The sequence below is a fragment of the Chrysoperla carnea genome, chromosome 3, assembly GCF_905475395.1.
Source record: "Chrysoperla carnea chromosome 3, inChrCarn1.1, whole genome shotgun sequence".
In the NCBI taxonomy this organism is placed as follows: Eukaryota; Metazoa; Arthropoda; class Insecta; order Neuroptera; family Chrysopidae; genus Chrysoperla; species Chrysoperla carnea.
Window position 1 is genome coordinate 25,501,430 of NC_058339.1, and position 23,381 is coordinate 25,524,810.

Here is a 23,381-nt window from a genome sequence, read left to right on the forward strand (position 1 = left end):
ATTCGATTGTACAAATATACAGTGGACCCCCGTAAATCCGGCCCCGGGCTAATCCCACACCCCCTGTAATCCGACTATTGTTCTTGTATTGAAGTATGATTTGTACTCCAGAGTATAAAATTTAGAATCTTATCATTGGATTTGTGAATTGTCGGTAAAAAATTCCGGACTATAGTGAGTATTAGGCAGTAGTACTCTATAATCCGACAAATTCGATAGTCCGACACAGCCCTGCAAAACGTTTGCTGGATTACCGGGGGTCCACTGTATAACCAATCTTTGAATGATAGTCCCTATTTGAGATATATTCCCAATTATAAAATTTTAAAAAAACATTCCATTTTGGACGTGTTCCTATATAGACTGTGGTGCAACGAGTTTCTGTTTTCGAAACACAATCTCCGATTTTTTGCCCATTTTTATAAGAAAATGAATGTTTAAGAGATAAAATAACACTTTAAATTAGAAAGTTGATTCTCAAAAAAAAAAAAAATAGAAAGTAGACACGCTAGCTATAGAAAAGAGGACATTCGCCCGTGTCCATGACTTTGACCTACAATTACCGATAAACTTTAAGCGTATTTTCTTTCAATTAAATGCAATAATGACATAATTTTAAGTTGCATTCTCTCCGGAAGATAACGATTTTCGAAAAAATGTTTAATTGTTTATAAGGATCAGCTTTCTAATTTAAAGTGTTATTCTATCTCTTACCTTTTAGGATCTAAATTGACTATTAAAGCATTTCGGAGAACTAGGTCCAATCTGATGTCAGAACATGATGTCCACCCTATATTATTCTATGACCTATAATTAAACATAAATATATGTTCATTACCTGATCATGAATAATATCTAGAATACTTAACATTTTATATGTAAAAATAACATTTTCTTCATATTGTTTTGATGTAACATTTTGAATTCGTTTTGCACGTAATCGTTCAATTTGATTATGTATATTAAAAAATTTTATGTTCATTAAATTAATTGCCACTAATTCAAAACGTTTACATACTGTAGATATAATACTTGCTACATCAGTTATTGATAATTTTGAAAATATATAATATAATAATTCATCTGGTAAATTTAATATACGTTTTTTACGTCTATATGTACGAGTTTTTGATGCATATTGTACTGTTTTACTTTCATTTAATGTTAAACGTCTACGTTTTACAGATAATGCTATTGAATCTTCATTCATTATTTAATTTTTTAGTTTTTTTTTATTTATTATTTGTAATGTCTAATTACGGAAATTTATATTTTAAATTGGATATGATAACAGTTTTGAAAATCTTATTTACAGATAATATGAACTGAATACAAATATTTGACATTTCATAAGATTTATTTTTTTAAGGGTATCTTTGATAATATTTGATACCAGAGAATATATCGGTAAAGTTTACTGATATAGTCTCTGATAATGTCCCACTACTATATTTTATCTATGTGATAATGTTATCTATAATAATTGTTAATAATAATATACGTGTACAATAATTTTATTTTTAATTATTCTTATTAAAATATTTTAATTTTTTACTTTTACAATTTTATACGGAAATGAATATAAAGACTTTTGTTTTTATCGATTTGGAAACAACTGGATTACGTAATTATAAACATGAAGCAAAAATAACTGAAATGTGTTTAGTTGCTGTGAATCGTTGTCATTTAATGTCAAATTTTCCGCAACAAATACCGCGAATTTTAAATAAATTAAATTTGTGTTTTTATCCTCAAAAACAAATTTCTCCATATGCTTCAAAATTAACTGGTAATTATTAATTTTAATTGGTTTTGTTTATTTAATTAAAAGTTAAACTGTTATATGTAATTATTTTTATATTAATAGTAATTCAGTTAAATCATAGTTTGATTCTGAATTGCATAGGGCTAGGTCCAAAGAGTTTTGACAAGTCTAAGGCTAGGACAGTTTTTTTTTAAATATTATATAAATTTCGTTAATAAAAGCTTATCTCTGAATTTTTGAGATGCTTGACATGATTATTTAAAAATATTTCATAAACTATTTGTCATCCAGGAATTTACCAAAACGAATTTTTTGTAGATAATATCCATAGCTGTTTTTTTGTCTGAAATGATTAATAATCAATCCCAATGTTTTACAGTGACGGAGTTACGCATGCGCAAACGACTTACTATAAAAATAATTACAGTTTGCGCAGGTGTATGTGGTTCACTTCATCTCCCGCTAGACCTCCCATAAGCCCCAGCAAACGCTCGTCACAAAACATCTGGCGGCGATAATAAGTAATTAAGTTCAATCCGAGGATACACGATTGTACCCCAGCACGCACTACCGAGCCCAAGTTGCTTTGTCGTTTCGTGTGCGGTATGTACATATAAAGCACACGCCGCACACGAAAGAAAAGAAAAGGACAATTATATTATTCTTAGCGCTTTTAGTTAGATTAAATATATCTCTAAATTATTTTTTAGGATTATGCAACGATTCTTTGAAAAATATTCAACCTTTCTCAATTCTATCATATGAACTTATAGACAAATTTCTAAAGCATCAAGAGAGTCCAGTGTGTTTAGTGGCACATAATGGTTTTAAGTTCGATTATATGGTTTTAAATGATCAGTTACAACAATTGGGGAAAAAATTACCAGATGATATACTTTGTATGGATACGCTACCAGCATTTAGACACATATTTACATCTCCACCAATTAAAACTGAGCAAAACGAAGAAAATTTGAACATTTCTCCAAATTCAAAAATTATTAATATTATAAAACAGCAACAAATAATAAACGAATCCACTCCAAAGAACACTGCAACAACTTCAAATAATATTAAATTCAATCCTAAAAAAATTAAATATGATGTAAATGATGCGGTTGATGCAAGTGTTCCATGCAATTCAAAGGCTACAAGGAAGCTAGATTATAATAAGTAAGGCAAATGAAATATATTATGTAAGGTCAAGTAAGGTCAATGGAGTTATTTATGTCAATTAAGGTTTTTATAAACAGAATTGATATTGTTAAGGTTTAAAAAATTATTTTTCGGATTGTTTTGATAATATAAATATGGATTGCTTTCAGATTTAGATATGAGGCATATTAAATAATTAATATATGATAGTTTGACGAAATGAAAGAAATTTTGTTCTTCACTTACGTGCCGCCACTGAATGTGCTCGCCTGAAACTTACCAGAGCACAGTTGAGAAGGATGGCGGACCTTTTGATAAAGTCCCACCACTATCTACACTGTCGATCGTATGGAGAACGATGAAACCTTCATACATGTGAACCTGCTGAAATATATACACCTGCAGATATCTGCAGGGCATACGGTTCAGAATGTTTGGATCCGAAACCTTGGTACCATTAATCCTGGGAGATTCCAACGGAGAAGCTGTGGATTTTCAGCGTAGCGTCTGGCCTCGACAGAATTTGATAGCTTGATGAATTCGATGAGTGCTACGGACTCATTTACGATACCCCTCTTATGTTTTATTATTGTTAATGCGCTGCCAAAGAGGGAACGTTTAAAACACCGTTTTTGCCGGAATTATCGTGGCAATATTCTCTGTAATTTTTCTAATTAGAAATTGATTGCATATTTTAGTTAGAATAATTCTCGGAGTTGGGAAGTACGATTGATCTTTTTATCGAACATTGCAGACTGGACAATGACTTTCTACTTTTAGAACATTAAAATTGGCAAAATTGACTTGGATAAGTCTTAGAGAACTTGTCTCTGACAACATCATAGGCGAATCTAATTACTAGAAGCTCTTTCCCAATTAATAATATCCGCATATTCATCTAGATATGATAAATTATCTTTCGAAATCTTCAGTAATTTTTGCATGATGCGAACAAACACGAAATTAATTTTAATTTGATTTACCTACTTAAAAATATAAGGTATAAAATTGATTCTGTTTATAAGAACTGAAAAGTTTCAATGATTTTTAAGCTTCATTGGCTTTTGACTAGATTCAATCTAGTAATATGTACTAATTACCTTTTTGGTTCCTTTTTTAGAGAGAAACCAATTTCGTACAAATTAGTTGATATTTACAAATTTATTTTTAAACAAGATATGCCAACAGCCCATCAAGCTGAATATGATGTTTTCGCTTTGATGAAGTGTTGCAGTGAAGTACATAATCCGTTTTTTGAGTATGCTGATAATAATTGTAAATCTTTAAACGATTTTTATTCAGACTGACTTACTTTTTTTAATTTTAATTATATGGTTTTTTAATATTATGGCAAAATTTTTATCATTGACAATTTTATCAATCAATATCATAAACGATACATTTGTTACCATCGGAAACACTTGTTTTGTGTATACAAGAGTAAAAATTAGCTGCAACATGTATATAATATTTGAAAATATCGAGTTTTATCGTGACATATTTTATGGACAGTCCCGTAGTGACAATAACATATAGACAAAGTTTTACATGACAATGATTTGAATAAAGAGTTTTACAATTTACATTTAGCAATAACACAGGTCTGCAAAAAAAAATTTTTGTCAGCTGCATGAGATATTTTTACTGAATTATATGTTTTAGAATGCGCTGATTTCAGAAGTGATGGCCATTTTTTTCTATCACGTAAGGTTTGAAATTCAAACATAAAAAATTGGTAAAAGCACTCCTTTATTAAAAATTATACAGTAGCCTGCAAGGATAGTGACATCTCATCTTCCTTGGTACCGTCTCTCGATATCGCAGACATCCTGGTGAAACCGCTCCCCCTGTTCTTCACTGTAAGTTCTCAGGTTTCCAGAAAAATATTCTATGTGGGAGTGTAAAAAATGGACCTACAGGCTTATCTTGCAGCTCGTGTTTTGTAGTCAGGATCGTTAGTATTTCCCAAAAACTTTCGCATTACATCCTTGAACGATACCCAAGCTTCTTTTTCCTTCTCATTCATACTTTCCACAAAGAGGGTGTCGGTTAAAAGCCTTCTTATATCGGGGCCAGTGAAAACTCCCTCTTTCAACTTTGCTTCTGAGAGCTTCGGGAATTTTGTACATAGATATTTAAAATAGTCTCCACCCTCTTGCAGTGATTTTACAAATTGTTTCATCATCCCCAATTTGATATGGAGAGGTGGCTACAAAACTTTTTCTGGCGGCACCAAAGTAGTATTGATAACATTTTTCTCTCGAGGTTTTAAAGTTTCTCGGGGTGGCCAATCACTTTTAGTCCAATGCTGTTCTCTGGCTCTACTATCCCATAAGCATAAGAAGCAAGGGCATTTTGTATAGCCTGCCAGCTGATATTTGATTCTTTCCAAGATAATGGCCAAATTGTTATAGTTAGTTTTCTTCCATATGCACAGAATACCCCATTGGAAGCGAAGCTAATTTATCTTCATCGTGCAATAATAATACTTTAAGACTAGTTTAATATAATATTACTATAAAATACTATATAATCCTACTTAAGACTAGTTTATGTTGTTACTAATATCTATAAAATCCTATGTGATAGAATGTTTTGAATATTATTCCTGTTTTTGGGAGGTCAAAATCTATAAGAAAATGTAAAAAAATCCTATGCAGTTTTTTAGTCGCAGACCTGTGTAATCAATAAGTTACTTCAGTAAAATCAACTGACAGGGGTCAACCTTAAAAATTTTAAATCAAAACAGTGCAATTAAAGCATAATTAAAAGATCGAATCAGTTAAATTGAGCTGTATGCTTAATTCTAATATTATTTTTTAAATGTGTACATAAACGTTTTTAAAGTAACAAAGAAAGAAATTATTATTTCTCGATGCATGCACAACTAAATCTGTTTATTTCTGTGATGATTTTAATTTTTTTTAAATAATTATGTTATTTATAAGATGAATATTGTATTTTTTATGTAATTACTGACAAATTTTAATATTTTTTTTAAATATTCAATATTTATGAAAATTTTTCATTTTATATATATCGTTGGAAAAGAGTTGGCTTGCGTTAAATAAGACTTCAGGGAAATATTAATGGCAGGCAGGGAGTATCGTTGGCAAGCACCCTGCAAAAACTAAATTAGCTATTCATATTAACATCCAAATAGCAACTTTGTAATAAATTAAACCGTGATAGAATATTGTACAAACATTGCAGGAATTGAAAGAGACCTGTACTTATGCTAGTCCTATGGTTTCGTAGCATTGATTTTCTTGGTATTTAAAGAGAAATAAAAAAAAAAAATCTTGTATAAGTGTAAAATTATGTATTTATTCTATTTTTCACAATATACAATAATATATTTTACAATAAGCACTTCTTTTGTGTTTTTTTTTTTTTTTTTTTTTTTTTTTAAAATAAAAATACATCGATAATTAAGTTGTTATAATTTGCTTGTATTTAAATAAATTATAAAGGTACAATCTAAAAAATGTTCGGTAAAAATTGTTTTCTTGTGTGGTTTTTATTTTATGTAATAATAAATTATAATATTATCTTGAGAGTTTAATAATAAAAAAATAACAAAATAATAAACCGACATACCCTAGAAAATTGTTAATACAACGAAAATAAATGTTTTGAAAAATGGGCTAATTTTTTTCCCCGATTTTTTTGGAGCTATATGGCCGAGAAAACAGACAATGAAAATCATTAAAATTCAAATTGGCGAAAACGATCCGGAAACACATGATGTTACACGAAGGTTGGTTTGACGTCATTTAAATTTGATAATGATATATTAATAGGACTGTTGACACTGTTTTCATTGCTTGTCCGATTGACGTAACAGATCACGTGTGCGGTGGAGCCAAAAAAAATCGTTTTAAATTATTTCAAATATTGTGACTTTTTTACAATTTTTTGCATGGTGTTTTTATTGTTAAAAATGCGTAAATTTCGAGTTACAGGCTCTACTCGACCTATATTTTCATAATAAATTAACAAAAAGCTTTTCTGTTTTTCATGAAAAACGTCTTTTTAGACATATCTTCAAAAAGTATGATAATAAAACAAGTGAAAACAAACAATTGACTGAGTTAATTGTTGAAATACCATGCATAGACAGTGTTGATTTCTTTATAACATTACACATACAAACATGTGACACATACAAAACTGATAATCAAGTATAGTACATATTATAAAATTTCCGCCTAATTGGCGCTCTCACGGGTAAACAGTGATGTTTACGAAAAAATGTTTCAAACAAAAGTTGTTTAATTTTTGATAAGGAATATTTTTTACATTTAAACTTTTGTTCTATCTCTAACGGTTTACAAGATGGGTCCTACGGACCCAAGACCTAATTGACCTATTATGGTCATTTACGAACTTGACCTCACTTTTTACGTCGTACGCTGTAAAAATTTCAGCTCGATATCTTTTTTCGTTTTTGAGTTATCGTGTCTACAGACGGACGGACGGACGGACAACCGGAAATGGACTAATTAGGTGATTTTATGAACACCTATGACAAAATTTTTTTCCTAGCATTATTATTTTTAAGCGTTACAAACTTGGGACTAAACTTATTATACTATGTATATTTCATATATACATGGTATAACAAGTGGTACGCCACGCCGTACTTACTAATTCTATCTATTGACAAACACATAAAACATTTTTGTGTCTTGGTATTACAGAGATTCTATTTATTTGAGTTATATTAAGTTAAGCGACATTTCATATGTCAATGTTAACCTCACTTAATAAAAAATTGTAAAATAGAATTTAATTTTTCAATAAAATGGCTATTTCAATATGTACAAATTGTATTCGAATGCAGTTTGTAATTAAAAATGTTAATTTTATTAAAAATACAAATATAAAATCGAATTTTACAAAATTAAGTAGTTTACTTGGAGTTCAAACTAATTACAGTAACAAATATTCTCAGTATTCTACTTTAAAAAAACAAGAAACATCCCAATTAAAAGACAATATATTTAATGTATATTATGGAGTTTTAACGCCCCAAATAAAAGCCGTTAAGGTAGTTACATAATTTACATTTATCACAGCATGACAATATTGAGAAATCTGTTTTTTTTAGGTGTTTTCGTTAATAACAAGTATAACAGGGTGTATAGCACAACCAATAATATTTCAACAATCGGCAACAATAAATGGAGGTTTACCTGTTTTAATTGCCATTTGCTCGTTTGTTGGATTCTTCACGTTTGTAACTCCTATATTATTACATCTAATTACCAAGAAATATGTAACTCATTTAGATTATAATGCCTCTACTGATCAATACATTGCGACAGTGGTTACATTCTTTTTAAGACAACGAAAGGTAATTTTATTTCATTATTTTTTATCTTTTGAGACGAATAAAATAGGGAATATTCATGTATTTTTTTATATTTTTAATTCATTGTTTACACCGTTATAACAAAGTAAAAAATATATATACTGCTTAAGTATAGACGTATAAGTACGTAATCTGTCAATTTTTGACAGTTCAATGTATAATTTACACTTTAAAAAAATGAATTTACAACACAGAATTTACACTCGTTATTATTAAGTTTTCTAATAAAAAGCCGTAGAATAATATAATTTAATGAAATACCATATAAAATGTAAGTAATTAATATCATACAGTATGTCAACAAATTTGACAAGCCCGTACTACGATGTCACGTCCGTATAAAAATTTGAATTTCCGTTTTAGAAATTTTTAAATGCCTTTACTGAATTTGTACTTTTAGTAATTAATTTTAAGTAATTAAAAAGATATTAATTACTAAAATAATGGTTTAGTTGAAATGTCCAGTCATTAAAGTTACGGAAGAAAAATATTTGAACGAAATTTAAATTTCATGAATATACCCTATTAAAATTTATTCCAGAATTCGATTTGTCTTATTGTTCACCGTTGTATCAATTAAAACATAAATAGTACACAAATAATAATAATAAGTTTAAAATCCAACTTTAAAATCGTAACAAATAAAAGTTCAAATACACTAAAATTTGTTTTTTAAATTAAAGTAACTTTTGTTTGAATTATTTTTTCATAAATTGTATAGATTCGTGGAAAATTTGTTTGAACGTATCGGTGTAGTTTAAGAACCTTAATAATTAATAAATAGTTCAAACACAGCTGTCCACGCGACATCTATTTCTTTGTTAAATAATCGATCAATACATACAGCAGGAAATTTGTCAGACACTATAAGTACGGCATGTTCGAGGTGGTAGACAAGCTCATCGGTGCGTTTTTATATTCGGACAAAATATTTTATTGTTTAATAAATTATTAATGTTATCAAGTGGTCATAGAGTCCGAAACATACCCTGCTCCGTTTTTTCAAAATGGTAGTTTAAATATGACGTTATCATGCTCATTTGAAAACGCAGCACTTTTCAAAAGTCGCAGAGAGAAAGTTTGGTAGACACGCCAAAAGGAAGCCAACCACGAAGTTTTATTTATGTATAAATCATTTAACAAACAGGGATCTCTATCGCGAACAAATACCTAAACATGTGATAGGTTATCACTTATCATACAATTCATCCTGTTACTTATTTTGATTAATTTCGTTTGTTTTTAGATAACGTTTACAACAAATGATGTTTGTGTTCCTGATGTACCCGGAATGTTTACGTCATTTTTAGTAAAAGGTATTCCACTATTCGTTGATCCTCGATTATTTCCAAATCCTGAACATTATGGTAGAATTATGGGTTATGATAAACCAATTGATTTGCAGCTTGGAACAAAAGATAAAAATAGTAATAATAATAAAGCCGACTAAGGCAATTTATTACTAATATTTATTTGTAGTTTATTTGAAATTTAATTTAAATAAAATTGTTTAAAAATTTATTATTTCGAATAATTTTATTTATAAAACACACTTTTGCTTTTTGAATTTTTTTACAATTAGTTTTTCATAATTCTATTCGATAGCCGCAAGCCACCAAAAAAGGTCAACCAAAGGAAAATCTTGGGAAATTAGAGATTTTCTACATTCAACACTAATTTACCATGAATTCTCCGTCAAGTATAATAATTTAAAAAGAAAACTTAAGCTGCCTTTTTCAGCCAAATAAAACAAAAAAATACCTGTTGATAACGTAGGATCTTGTATCTAATCTGAATTTTATCGTCTAGCTTTGCAATTCCTACTTGGAATATGGGTTAAATTCTACGTAAATAACTTTATAAAGCAATAGGCTGAGTTTCACTTCCAAGGGCCTCGCAAAGTTGTTGCGGCTATCACAGGACACTGGCTGGGCGGCAAGCATGCTGAACGCTTGGGCCTGGCAGTATATCACGAATACTGCAGCTGAGCTGTCACAGTGGTGACGAGAAGGAGACAATGTCTCATCTTCTCTGTCACTGCCCAGTTCTTGTCATGAGGAGATGGACTTACTTGAGCCAGCCTCTCTTTGACGACCTCTCCGACTTAAAGTCAGTCGACGTCAAAGCCCTCCTGCTGTTCTAAAACAGCTCCAAATGGTTCATGGAGTCGTGGCCGGGGATGGGCCAACCCATTAACGGTATCACAACGGACCCTATGATCTAAGTGTGTCCCACCCCAGGACAGCCACTCTAACCTAACCTAATAGGCTGAGTTGAAAATCATGAATTGGTATATTTTAGTTTCTACTCACACATCAACAATTTCAAAACTTTTGAAGTCCAAAAACTATTTCGCCTTTACAAATATTTGACCACCTGATAAAACATGCACTACAATTACTTTTAAATAAATAATTTCTTAATTAAAGCGTTCATCTATCCTTGTTTATTTAGTTTTAATTTGATAATTATACATATAATTATAAATTATAATTTCAGTTATTTGTTTAAAATAATTATAATAATTTTAGTCAATATTTGTATTACTGTCACTAATCATGAAGAAACTATAAATTTTTTTTCAATCAATAATGATGAAACTGTTCACAATATTAGACACTACTCAAGATTATAATCACGACCCAAAATCATATTTTCATGTTTTGGTTTTTGTATTGATTTGGGTGTTGCTTTCATACCAGTAGTCTTTGTCTTGGACTTGCTTTCGCAAACTTATTATACTAAATTCAATTAATTTAATAAATATAGTTTAATTCCCAATTTTAACTAAAATAGGATGACGCCAGTCTTAGCTTAGACATTTTCGGAAGTTAGTCTCGAATGTTGAAGGTTTGCACTATATTTGGCTGCATTTTCAGAGAGATTTGAAGCCCTGGTCCCGGAATTAAGCACAATAGTGATAGCTAGCGAAAAACTGGTTTCACAGGTGAAAAGAATGACCCAAAATTAATGAATTGCAAATAAAATTCCAATAAAATCAGATCAAATTTGACTGTGTTATCAAAAAATTCGAAATTTTTAACTTTGTGACGTCTTCAGAATCAAAAAAATTTAATTTTGCTCTATCACATAAAAATTTTATCCAATTTTGTTAAACGAAGTATGTAATCCTACTAAATTTGGGTCATACTTTTCAAATTTGTGATCAAAAGTAACCTAGCTCTAATAGGTTTGAAGAATGTGGTGTCCTGGTCCCGGAATTAGGCACATTGGTGATAGCTAGCGAAAAACTGACATCACAGCTGAAAAGAAGGACCCAAAATTAGTGGGTTTTAAAAAAAATTCCAATAAGATCGGATCAAATATGACTGTGTTATCAAAAAAATCGAATTTGTTAACTTTGTGACGTCATCAAAATCCAAAAAATTTAATTTTGCTCTATCACATCCAAATTTTACCCAATTTTGTTAAACGAAGTATGTAATCCTACTAAATTCGGGTCATACTTTTCAAATTTCAAAATTAACCTAGCTCTAATAGGTTTGAAGAAAGTGGAGTCCTGGTCCCCGAATTAGGCACATTAGTGATAGCTAGCGAAAAACTGACATCACAGCTGAAAAGGAAGACCTAAAATTAGTGGGTTTTAAAAAAAATTCCAATAAGATCGGATCAAATATGACTGTGTTATCAAAAAAATCGAATTTGTTAACTTTGTGACGTCATCAAAATCCAAAAAATTTAATTTTGCTCTATCACATCCAAATTTTACCCAATTTTGTTAAGCGAAATATGTAATCCTATTAAATTTGGGCCATACTTTTCAAATTTGTGATCAAAATTAACCTAGCTCTAATAGGTTTCAAGAATTTGGAGTCCTGGTCCCGGAATTAAGCACATTAATGATAGCTAGCGAAAAACTGACATTATAGATGCAAACAATGACCCAAAATTAGTGGGTTCCAAAAAAAAATTTTAATATATCGGATCAAATTTGCCTGTGTTATCAAAAAAATCGAATTTTTGTCCTGTATATTTAAAAAGGTTACACATAATAAATTTTTTTATCCATGAATTATTCAGCGATATAAGATGTGGTACAAGAAAGTCAGTCTTCATTATTTTATAAAATCGTGGTCAATGTGAACATTTTTGAATGTCAAGAAACTTAGTTGTTCAACTTGTTTCGTTTGAACTTATCATTAAATAAATAAAAAAAATATTGTGCATTATTCTTATTATATTATTAATTAATATTATAATTAGTTTACATTGTATCTTATTAAAAAATTGAATACTAATTGCACAACGTGTACACGCGGGCTTTCTTATGAAACTATATAATATGAAATAAGTAGGAAAATTTTTATTTTTCATTAAAACTGTTTTCAAACATACCTACATAAAAAAAAAAGTTTATCACAAAAAAGTATAATAACTTTGTTTAGTTTGATTTTAGTGTTGATCAATAAAAGATTGTTTAATAAAAATGTCCAAACGTGAGGCAGCAGCAAATCAACTTTCAGATTTTAAGGATAAACAGGTAATAATTTATCATAATTATTTTTTTTAATTAACTGAAAATTATTAAATATTTTAAAAAATAATCAAATTTAATTATTATAGACTTATTCAAACAGAAACCTTTTGTTATTTGATTTCTCTATTATTGTAATAAAATGTATACCAATTTATTGCATACCTAAACAAAAATACTTCGCGGAAAATCAAAATAAACTTTCAAAAATTAAGTGACGTTTCCTCAAATTTTTATTATTGAAATAAACTATTAATAACACGAGTGTTTAAGAGAGTAAAGAATTTTTCAATGTTTTAAAAAATTAATTTGAAATTTTTCGCGTTGTAAAATTGGAGGGAATAAAATTTACTACATTTTTTCGCCTATATTTTAATACCATCACTATTTATGATCATTGTATAATATTTAAGTAAATATTTACGTTTTTGTTTTTAAAGTTTAACTGCTATACTTGAGTTTTTTTACCGAAGCGAACATTTATAAAAACAAAATACCTACGTTATTAAAATCGGTAAAATAACTCAAGTATACAAATTATAAATTAAACAAGTGAAAACGACGAGTCAATTGTTGAAATACCATGTAGGTATGGACAGTATTGATAATCCAATCGTTTGTTTTTTTACGTTATGTATATAAAGAAAGATATCCACTCTTAGATAGCCACACACATGAACTGGTATCCCCATATAATTACTATATACCAAAAAATTTGCGCCTGATTTGCGCCCTCGCGGGTAAACGGTGATATTTACGAAAAAATGTTTCAAACAAAAGTTGTTTATACTTTTATAAGGAACATTTTTTGTATATAAACTTTTGTTCTCTCTCTAACGGTTACAAGGTTGTCCTACGGACCCAAGACCGTCAGTTTTTCTTTTTAGAGTTGATATTACAGCGAGCGGATCACTGCTAGTAATTAATAAGTTAAATTTCGTATAAATTAAACTTCAAAATATAATGTATGGAAGAATCTGGAATAGATAGATAGATATACTCCTAAAAATGGTAAATAATTTAATAATTTATTTGATGAGAAAGTTATCATATAAAAAACTATTATTAATGTTTAAATAAACGTTTAATAATAATTTTTTATTATCTAAATTAACAAATTATTTACCGGAACGATTAACCGGTCGTATACATCACCCGCACTGATTAAATAAATCATTCAAATGTCAAGAAATTAACTTATATTTACATCTTAATTGTATTAAAAATTAATAAAAAGATTGTATTAAAAAATTTATCTCGTGTATTGTACGGATATGTTATATTGAAGATAGGTACGTTTCGGTGGAGTTTCGTAATAAATAATTTCTTTTAAAGAATAATTAACTGAAAACAAACAATTGACTGAGTTAATTCTTGAAATACCATGTATAAACAGTGTTGATTACGCAATTTTTGTTTTTTACGTCCTATAAGTAGGTAAAGAAAGATATTCACTGTACTATATATAGGGTGTTCTGTTTTTGATAGCAAAAAATTTAACTAATAAATTAAGCTTATCAAGACAAATGGAAAAGCTCCTTACCAAATTTGGATCTGAGGCCTAATTCGGGAGATGTGGCTATGGGAAAAATAGAAAGATTTATGAATTCATAGACCTATCAAATTCATTAAATTAGTAGGTGTCACTTTATAATATAGAAAGGACTATCATAAAACAATAGTTGATTGTAAATTGATTTAATTTTGATGCGAATATTAAAAAAATATTTTGTTTATCAAATTATTTCACCAATACAGAGACAATTAGATGTGGGATGTATCAAACTGTTGATTTGACTGATATTGATTGTAAATGATTACCCTGGCGGTGTATCTTACTACCATTCGACTATTGAATCGTTCTAAAACCAACATTAGTTATATTTTCTTGCATGCGATTCATGCATATTCCCGTTTAACCTTAAATTTGCAGTTGCTTTTTATACACCTTACCGTTACGTATTACTAAAGACAGAGTCGCTACAGATAAGAAATATTTATACAGGCATTACAAATATTTTAAATAAATTATAATTATTATTATCTATGACAATACAGTATTTGCGTATGAGGTAAATAGATTTTACAACTGCGTATAGTATTCTGAATATGCGGAAAATGGATACTTTAGCCTTCGTAAAATTCAACAAAAACTATTTAAATTCTTACTCCCGTTACCCATAAAATGTCGTTGATAAATATACCAGATAAACTCCAGAAATCCATATGACTTGGGTAATTATCAGGTGCGGATTCTCCCGAATTCCCGTATGGCCAGTCCGCACATTTTTAGCCTTCTACCGCACTGTGGCGCGTGGCAAATTCTTTTTTCTACAGTTATGCTAAATAAAAAGATTTTAAAATTTATTATTTATAATGAAGAATGGGAAATTCCAGCATATCATGAATCATTCAATATTTTTATAAATTTGATTTTAAAATCAAATTTTTACCACAAAATATGTTTTTATCAATAAATATTTTGTAATATAGCTATTAAAATTTTAATTATTTTACTGTATAGGAGTAAAAAATATATAGACATTAAAATTTTTCAATTTTTTGAAACAATTTTTTGAATTATAAAAATTACTGTACAATCAGCAACTTAATTAATCACATTCTGCGATGTTTATATCTATGTTATTTTAAAGCAAAACGGATAGCTTTGTTGAGTCATTTCTATAATGATGCCAGAAAGTTACCAATGTGTCGGCATTAGAGGCCAGTTTTTTGCATATATATTTGCACGCATACTTAACATAGCTTCTATTCCCGACGCTTTCTGTGACGTCATAAACTATCCAGTGTTTTATATAGATCGGTGAGTTTACCCCATTTTAGAGGTAGTAAAATATAGTTAAATTTTCCAAATTAATAAAAAAACTAACATTATACTTATTACAGAATAAATGAACGTAGAAAAATAAAATGTTTATGAACAAAATGACTGAAAAAATGATGTCCTTGGCGTTATAAGGGGATGCTGATTACGGATCTGATAAGAAAAATTTTGACTCCAAAAGGGAAACAAAACTTGCAGATTAAAAAACAAAAACTAATTTTAACATATACAATTTTTCAGTCTTAATTTGGTCCCAAATGTTTAGCTATAAGCCGTCACTCTTTCACAGTTTTGTATTCGGAACAAAACTGGGTAAAACTGAATATAACATACCACTATTTTTATTTTATCTATAATGTTATAGTAAAATATGGACAAATAAAAATGCTATCAGCTGTCAAAAGTTTTAAATAAAATTAATGAATAATGAGAAAATACATTATACACCTCTATTATAAGTTGTAATTAATTTTGTATTTCAGTTTGATTACGCGTTTACTCAGAGTACTTTATTACTTAGGTTTAATTTTATGAAAATTCATGAGCGGATTCCTTAATTAATCTAATCCCGCCTCCCCTCAAGTGATAAAACGTAAAATTGTAGTGCAAATTAGTCGTTATCCGCCAACTTCGCTGGGCATAATATAGGTATAGAATTGATAGAAAATTATATATGACTACAATTAGTTATAGCTGTCTTCATTTCGATCGATTTATTTTCATTCATTAAATCCATAAATAATTCTATTTATTTTCTACGAAAATGTAAGCCAAATACTTGTTTTGACTGCAAAATTCAAAAAGCAAGCAAGGCAATACTATTTTCAGGGTCAGCTTCTGTTCTAATAGAGATCAATAGTTATAGACTATAGCAAAAAAGATCCTCAGAAAAAAACCCGGCATAGATGAACAAGACAAGTACATAATAAAGTTTATTCATTATTAAATCAAAATAAAAATCACAACAATAAAAACAAACTCAAAAACTGGTTCTTTGAATAACAAAAAATAAATTACATATAATGTCAGACATGCAAATTTTAATTTATAGAGGTACCTTTTAACCGGTCACTAATCTCGAATATAAACGCTTGAAGATCTGTTTTTAATTTTCTGAATCAAAGCAAATAATGGAGTAGTGAGTTCATCAGCCTACAAATATTATTTCAACCTTGGAAATATAGGTTTGAAGATGTCTTCAAAATCAGTTTAATTTATTACAGCATTTTTTTTAACTCTTTTGGAAAGTTCCTATCAAAATTGGTTCTTTTCTAGTCATGGACTAGACCAACAAACTAAGCAAAAAAAAAAAAAAAAAAAAAAACGGAATAAAATTTCAACTAAAAATTTCTCACAAATTTTTTTGAAATCTTAGCTTTCTGATATAGAATGATCTGGCTAAGAAAATAGTATAGCTAAGAAAAGGAAGAAATAGACATGTTAGTATAAAAAGCTTCCAAACTTCTTTTTAGTTAAAGAAAAAATTAGACGTTATTTATGTTGTTCAAAGATTGTCAGATTGACTAATCTGATAGTTTAAAATTGAAGAAAATCCGAGGTCAGAATTCCGAAAACTACTCTCTTATGTCGGAGTTCACAGTTCCGTAGCCAGAACTACGATATACCTTCTTCTGGCATAATTTGTCCCCGCTGGTCCAAAACAGCAAAATTATGAATTATGAACGAGATATCGTAATTCTGACCTCGGAATCGTAAACAGCGACCCTAGAAACTTCCAAGTATACTTTTTTAGCCCATTTTTTTGAATATTTACAGAATATTGCTGTTTTGGATCAGCAGAGGGTTAACTATCCGAGAGGCGGGGCGAGTATATTAAAATTCTGGCTTCGGAATTGTGATCAATGAGCCCAGAAACCCTCGAATAAACCATTTTGGGCCATTTGTCGATTATTTACATGTTTGGACCCGGATGTACTTTTCTTGCACATTTTGTAGTATATTTACAGAATTTTGCTATTTTAGACCTTGCGGTGGGAATTAAGGTAAGAGGGGGTAGTATATCAGAATTCTAGCTTCGGAATCGTGATCAGCGACCTCGAAAATCCCCGAGTAAACTTTTTTAGCTTATTTTGTTGAAAGTTTTAAAATTTTCAAATATCACCTCAAAAATGAATTCCAATAATAATTGACTTAATATTTGGCCAAACTTTTTTAGCGGCACCAAGTTAGATGTATATTTAATCTATGCACCTTTAAAAACATTTATAAAAAAATTGGCCCAATAGGTTTCATCCTTACAGTCAAACTTTGTAATTTTTTAAGCTTTTTTTTTTAATCAACCCGTACTTGTATAATAATATCAACCTGAATTACTGTACTTCTTAAATACTCACCTGTTTACAATTAATAATAATAATTTTATGTTATAATAATAATAATCATTTTGTTTACCTATTATATCTGTAACTACTAACTAGTTTGATAGATCATTTACCTAAGTGAACTTTATATAGAAACACCACTGATCATGCCAGAGAAATTATTTACACAGAAAACAGACTTAATATTATAAACAAAATAATCGATCATAAATGATCATATTGAATTATTGATCGTCACCGTAGTATACTTATTTTATTATTAAACAATCAAAATTGGTTTGTGCGGTGATACTTTTATTTATTGTTAATACTATAAAACCTACATAATTTAACTCATAAAAATACAATTTTTTTTATTATAATCATTATTTTTGTAAATTTACTTTTAATATCATAAAAGTGATCGAATCATCGAATCATTTGTATATTGAATTTAAAAAGAACAATACATACTTAATATTACAATATACTTTAATTAAAAATATTTTATAAAAGTATGGATGAAAAAAAAATTGAATTCGAAAAAAATCGTCGAGATGCTGCAGCTAATCAATTACTTTTATTTAAAAAGCATAAGGTACGTTTATTTTTGTTTATACCAATAAAACCTTGCAAAATATAACTGAGAACTGTCAATATTCATTCAAAAAAGTATATTTTTGTTTATTAATATTTAACAGAAAATTTGTAGGGAATAAATAGATCGTAAAATAAACTTTGATTACCTACAAATTTGCAACTAAAACAAAAAATTATTTTTACTTTTTGTATTTATGTAGTGCTACTCTTAATAACTTAAAAAACCCCTGATTACAAATTCTTAAAGCAAAATTCCAACTTTTACGTTTGTACTAAAACTCTATATAAATTAATTTATATAAAGTTTTAGTACAACGTAAAAGTTGGAATTTTGCTTTAAGAATTTGTAATCAGGGGTTTTTTAAGTTATGGACAGTTTGTTAAATTTTTGTTCTAATAATAAACGAGATTACTTCTCTCTTCGATAATTTTCGTTACACAGATTTTACCACGTGTTCCTGGTCATAAATTAGAGGCTTAAAAAAATTTCTTGTTCTAAAGTTGGCTAAAAAATTGTTGAATAAAATTGAATTTTTTGTCCTTCGGGCTTGGTGTCACACTTTTTACTTTACATTTAATTAGACTGTATAATTTTTTAGTTATAACAAATAAAATGATTTCGATTTGTAAGTAAAAACTAAAAATCATATTTTAATAGAAAATTATACCACGTTAAATATCAAAAAACATTTTGATAACATTGCGTTCCTCATAATTTTATTTTGGTAGAAATTTTGTTACCTTAGTTATTTTTTTTTTTTTTATAATTCTACACAACTTTGAATAAAAGCTCAGCATGTTTCGAACAATAGATGTTAGTTTTTGAAAACTAACATTTTTTTTTATATATATTACTTTTTTGCAAGATTCTGCTACAAAAAGTAAATCATTTCATTTAAACACCCCTATATTTAAAAAAAACTATTACTGTTTAATCATTCCAACTACCTCCCTTCCTGCTCCTAACAAAATAAGGAGACACGTATTTTTGCGTTTTATGATATCCCAATCCGTTTTCAAACTATAAGGCTGGAAACTTGTTAAAATTACTCTTTGTACTAAGGTACAAGTCAGAGGTTTGGCAATTTCAATATTTGGATACAGATAAATAATATCGAATACATTATGTAAGAAGTTTTTTGACTAATGCACTAAAATAAGAAAGAGCAATAGACTCTTCATTACAAAAGTGTTTTTTTTTCTGTATAATTGTTAGCGCGTGCGTCTAGTTTAAAGAAGTATATGAAGAAATTATTATAAAATGCCTACCATGTATTAAATTTATAATAACAATAAATTTCCCATTACGATTTAGAAAGGCTAGCAATGTACCAACAATATACAACAAACAAAATAATTGTTTTTACAGATTACTTTTATACCACGCGTAGAAATTATATCCATCCAACATAGATGGCAGGATCTCTCAATAATTGAAACAAATTGAATTAATTCATAATGGAATTTAACTTAAAACTTTATTAATTTAATGAATAATTACGTTTTATAATTAAAATACATTTTCTTTTATTCCAGAAAACTCCAGCCACCAATCTAACGTCATGGGGATCTCCAAAAGTATATCAAGATGCAAGTTTAACTGTGGGTCCTCAAGGGCCTTTATTAATGCAAGATAATGATTTTATTGATGATATGGCTCATTTTGATCGTGAACGAATTCCTGAACGAGTGGTTCATGCCAAAGGAGCAGGAGCTTTTGGATATTTTGAAGTAACTAAGGATATTACTCAATACACAGCAGCAAAAGTTTTTTCAAAAATCGGAAAGAAAACATCAATTGCTGTCCGATTTTCACAAGTTGCAGGTGAAGCCGGTTATCCAGATACTGTACGTGATCCACGTGGTTTCGCTGTAAAATTTTATACTGACGATGGAATTTGGGATTTAGTCGGAAACAATACACCAATATTTTTCATTCGAGATCCGATACTATTTCCAAGTTTTATACATACTCAAAAACGAAATCCTGTAACACACTTAAAAGATTTTGATGCATTTTGGGATTTTATGTCTTTGAGACCAGAAACCGTTCACCAGTTTACCTACTTATTTGGAGACCGAGGAATTCCAGCATCATACCGACATATGAATGGCTATGGATCACATACTTTTAAATTCGTAAATAGTGACAGTAAACCTATCTATTGCAAATTTCATTATAAAACAGATTTAGGGGTAAAAAATTTAGATCCTGATTCAGCCCAACAAATAGCTGGATCTGATCCCGATTTTTTGATACGAGACTTGTACAATGCAATTGCTGAAGGGAATTACCCATCATGGACTATGTACATACAAGTTATGACTTTTGATGAAGCAACTCAAGTATCATTCAATCCATTCGATTTAACTAAAGTATGGCCCCATGCTGAATTTCCTTTAATTGAAGTTGGAAAATTAGTGTTGAATCAAAATCCTTCATCATACTTTGCCGAAGTTGAACAATTATCCTTCGAACCATCTAATTTTGTTCCCGGTATTGAACCATCACCTGATAAAATGTTACAAGGAAGATTGTTCTCTTATGGAGATACAAGTCGCTATCGATTAGGTCCAAATTACAATCAACTTCCTGTAAATTCACCATTTAGAGCCGATACGCCTAAAAACTATCAAAGAGATGGTGCAAATACTGTTGAAACTCAAGGTGGAGCACCCAACTATCATCCAAACAGTTTTTGTGGTCCAGAAGTAGATCCAAGAGCTTTAAAATTACAACCAAAATTCAATGCAAGTGGGGATGTTTATCGATATGATTCTGGAGATGAAGATAATTATTCACAAGCTAGAATACTTTACACAAAAGTGTTCGATGACGCTGCTCGTAAACGTTTTGTCAATAATGTAGCAGATCATTGTTCCAGATCAGCACAATTTATACAAGATCGTGTAGTTTCTGTGTTTTCGAAGGTAGATGCAGATTTAGGCTCCCAACTTAAATCAGCATTGGATAAAAGGCGTGATAATGTTTCTTCGTTATTGCCAAAAAATATTAAATTTTTGTGAAATTAAAGAACAATTTTTTTTTATTAAATTAATATGTTAATGCATTCAAAAATTTATAACCCTATGTTAAACATAATTTTCAATTTTTGCATAAATTTAAACATATTACAATGATTTGCTAAAAATTGATTAAAAATATGGTTTATTGTAACAATAATGTAACAATATATTATAGTACTATAAATAAAATTTTATTACTCCGTCATCGATTACGAATTATAAATTTTAATTTTCAATTTAAAAAATGACAATTAACAAGCTGAGATGATTTTAATGCTTTTACAAAAGTATACATGGAGCCTGAAATTTGCCAATTTTAAGCTGCAAGAAAGAAGAAGGGAAATTGTTCAAAAATTTTATATAAAATTGACTGATGATATTCAAGGTTTTCTCCATCTTTTGCTCAAGGTGTTACTGAAACCATGAAGATAGATTTTAGAACCAAAAAAAACGAGGAAAATTCATAACATTCCTAGAACCGCTCCCAATTACTATGAATGTTTCGTATATATCTGATGTTTTTAAGGGATTTGTTTTTTAACTGTAACGATATTTAAATTGAAATCGATTCAGTTCATACTTAGCAAGTGCAGAAAATAGCCGTTATGAGAGTAAATAGACTCAGCAACCTACACAGCTCAATAAATTTCACAATTCTAATTCGCATTCTATTTTGATATAGCTCCGTATGGTAAAATAATAACAGGAAAATTAATAAGTAAATGTAAGTATTTATTAATGAACGGTATTTTATTTCCAGAAAAACTTCTTTGAATACTAGGCCTTCGATCTCGGTCATTCAGCTCATTTTGACTCTCCAGTAAATATAAATTATATTAGCTTTTTTAGGCAACTTTATTTACAGAAATGTATTAAAAGTTTCAAATATATAAAAACACCATGTATAGACAGTGCTACGCTCCAAACATGTATATTAATCTCTTGACTAAAAAGCATGACTGAACTTCCGAAGGAGCCACTTCAAAGCTCTCCGATTGGCATTCAATTAATGCCAGAATTTCTAATTTTTTGAAATTCGAACCGAAGATTTTTGACGTTTCAATGCTAAATGGGTGGTGTTTAACAAATTAATTTTAAATATTTTTCATCCTAAGCCTAAATATTAGTTTTTGATCATAGTTTTTTTTACAAAATCATCGAAATCGAATCCGTTAGTTAATGCTTCAAGAAACTAAATTAAAAAAAAAAATACAAGTCATTGTCGCTTAAAATTTAAATGTTAAGAGAAAACTTATCTTAAAATCCACATAAAGAATAAAATCTACAATGTGTATATCTAATAAGAACAGCACAATTTTTTGAATAAACTATAAAATTTTTATATTTACGCATATACAACGTGCGTCAGGGAAATAATGAAAAAACAAATTGAAGAAAATAATATAATTTTTTGTTAATTTTCACTACATAGTATAAAACAAAGTCGCTTTCTCTGTCCCTATGTCCCTTTGTATGCTTAAATCTTTGAAACTACGCAACGGATTTTGATGCGGTTTTTTTAATAGATAGAGTGATTCAAGAAGAAGGTTTATATGTAGAATAACATCCATTAAATAGTGGAGAAGTACTGCTATTTTTGAGGTTTCTAATGTGATGTCGTAAATAATTACATTTTTTCCGCATACATTGCAAACGCAGGCTGAACCCTACCCGTGCGAAGCCGGGGCGGGTCGCTAGTTTATATATAAATTGTTGTAAAGGATATTATTTTATTAGCTTAATTGAGATAGGCGGAAATTTAATAATAGAAAAAATATTGTAATTACGTTCTTGAA

At 29.1% G+C, this 23,381-nt stretch overlaps 4 protein-coding genes across 5 annotated transcripts in view; all 4 read left to right on the top strand.

Moving 5' to 3' along the window:
- LOC123295364 (sodium-independent sulfate anion transporter-like) overlaps nucleotides 1–8,761 on the top strand; it is a 35,377-nt gene extending 26,616 nt beyond the window's left edge. Inside the window, exon 13 of the mRNA XM_044876691.1 lies at nucleotides 8,750–8,761. The gene's annotated coding sequence lies outside the window, so the exon portion shown is untranslated. The remainder of the gene's footprint in view (nucleotides 1–8,749) is intronic.
- On the top strand, nucleotides 1,520–4,227 carry LOC123295947. Its single transcript, XM_044877409.1, has 3 exons — nucleotides 1,520–1,789; nucleotides 2,476–2,938; nucleotides 4,041–4,227. The coding sequence occupies exons 1-3, from the start codon at nucleotides 1,576–1,578 to the stop codon at nucleotides 4,225–4,227; spliced, it is 864 nt and encodes a 287-aa protein (XP_044733344.1). The 5' UTR covers nucleotides 1,520–1,575.
- Nucleotides 7,670–9,747, top strand: LOC123295948 (transmembrane protein 70 homolog, mitochondrial). The gene is made up of 3 exons (XM_044877410.1): nucleotides 7,670–7,973; nucleotides 8,034–8,279; nucleotides 9,544–9,747. Exons 1-3 carry the CDS (start codon nucleotides 7,728–7,730, stop codon nucleotides 9,745–9,747), a joined length of 696 nt encoding a protein of 231 aa, XP_044733345.1. The 5' UTR covers nucleotides 7,670–7,727.
- Nucleotides 9,748–12,628: 2,881 nt separating this feature from the next.
- On the top strand, nucleotides 12,629–21,644 carry LOC123295367 (catalase-like). 2 transcript variants are annotated; one of them, XM_044876696.1, is made up of 2 exons: nucleotides 12,629–12,798; nucleotides 20,095–21,644. In XM_044876696.1, the coding sequence occupies exons 1-2, from the start codon at nucleotides 12,745–12,747 to the stop codon at nucleotides 21,583–21,585; spliced, it is 1,545 nt and encodes a 514-aa protein (XP_044732631.1). In that variant the 5' UTR covers nucleotides 12,629–12,744; the 3' UTR covers nucleotides 21,586–21,644. The 2 variants fall into 2 exon arrangements, with proteins under 2 accessions (XP_044732631.1, XP_044732632.1); XM_044876697.1 differs by lacking the exon at nucleotides 12,629–12,798 and adding an exon at nucleotides 18,496–18,556 and having other exon boundaries at nucleotides 20,095–21,642.
- Nucleotides 21,645–23,381: the final 1,737 nt, after the last annotated feature.

Bases quoted from the DNA above. Each gene is read 5' to 3' on its own strand.
- LOC123295947 (XM_044877409.1), top strand. From the start codon at position 1,576: ATGAATATAAAGACTTTTGTTTTTATCGATTTGGAAACAACTGGATTA. The intron at 1,790-2,475 runs GTAATTATTAAT...ATTATTTTTTAG, and splicing joins ATATGCTTCAAAATTAACTG to GATTATGCAACGATTCTTTG. The intron at 2,939-4,040 runs GTAAGGCAAATG...TTCCTTTTTTAG, and splicing joins AGGAAGCTAGATTATAATAA to AGAGAAACCAATTTCGTACA.
- LOC123295948 (XM_044877410.1), top strand. From the start codon at position 7,728: ATGGCTATTTCAATATGTACAAATTGTATTCGAATGCAGTTTGTAATT. The intron at 7,974-8,033 runs GTAGTTACATAA...TGTTTTTTTTAG, and splicing joins CCCAAATAAAAGCCGTTAAG to GTGTTTTCGTTAATAACAAG. The intron at 8,280-9,543 runs GTAATTTTATTT...GTTTGTTTTTAG, and splicing joins TCTTTTTAAGACAACGAAAG to ATAACGTTTACAACAAATGA.
- LOC123295367 (XM_044876696.1), top strand. From the start codon at position 12,745: ATGTCCAAACGTGAGGCAGCAGCAAATCAACTTTCAGATTTTAAGGAT. The intron at 12,799-20,094 runs GTAATAATTTAT...CTTTTATTCCAG, and splicing joins CAGATTTTAAGGATAAACAG to AAAACTCCAGCCACCAATCT.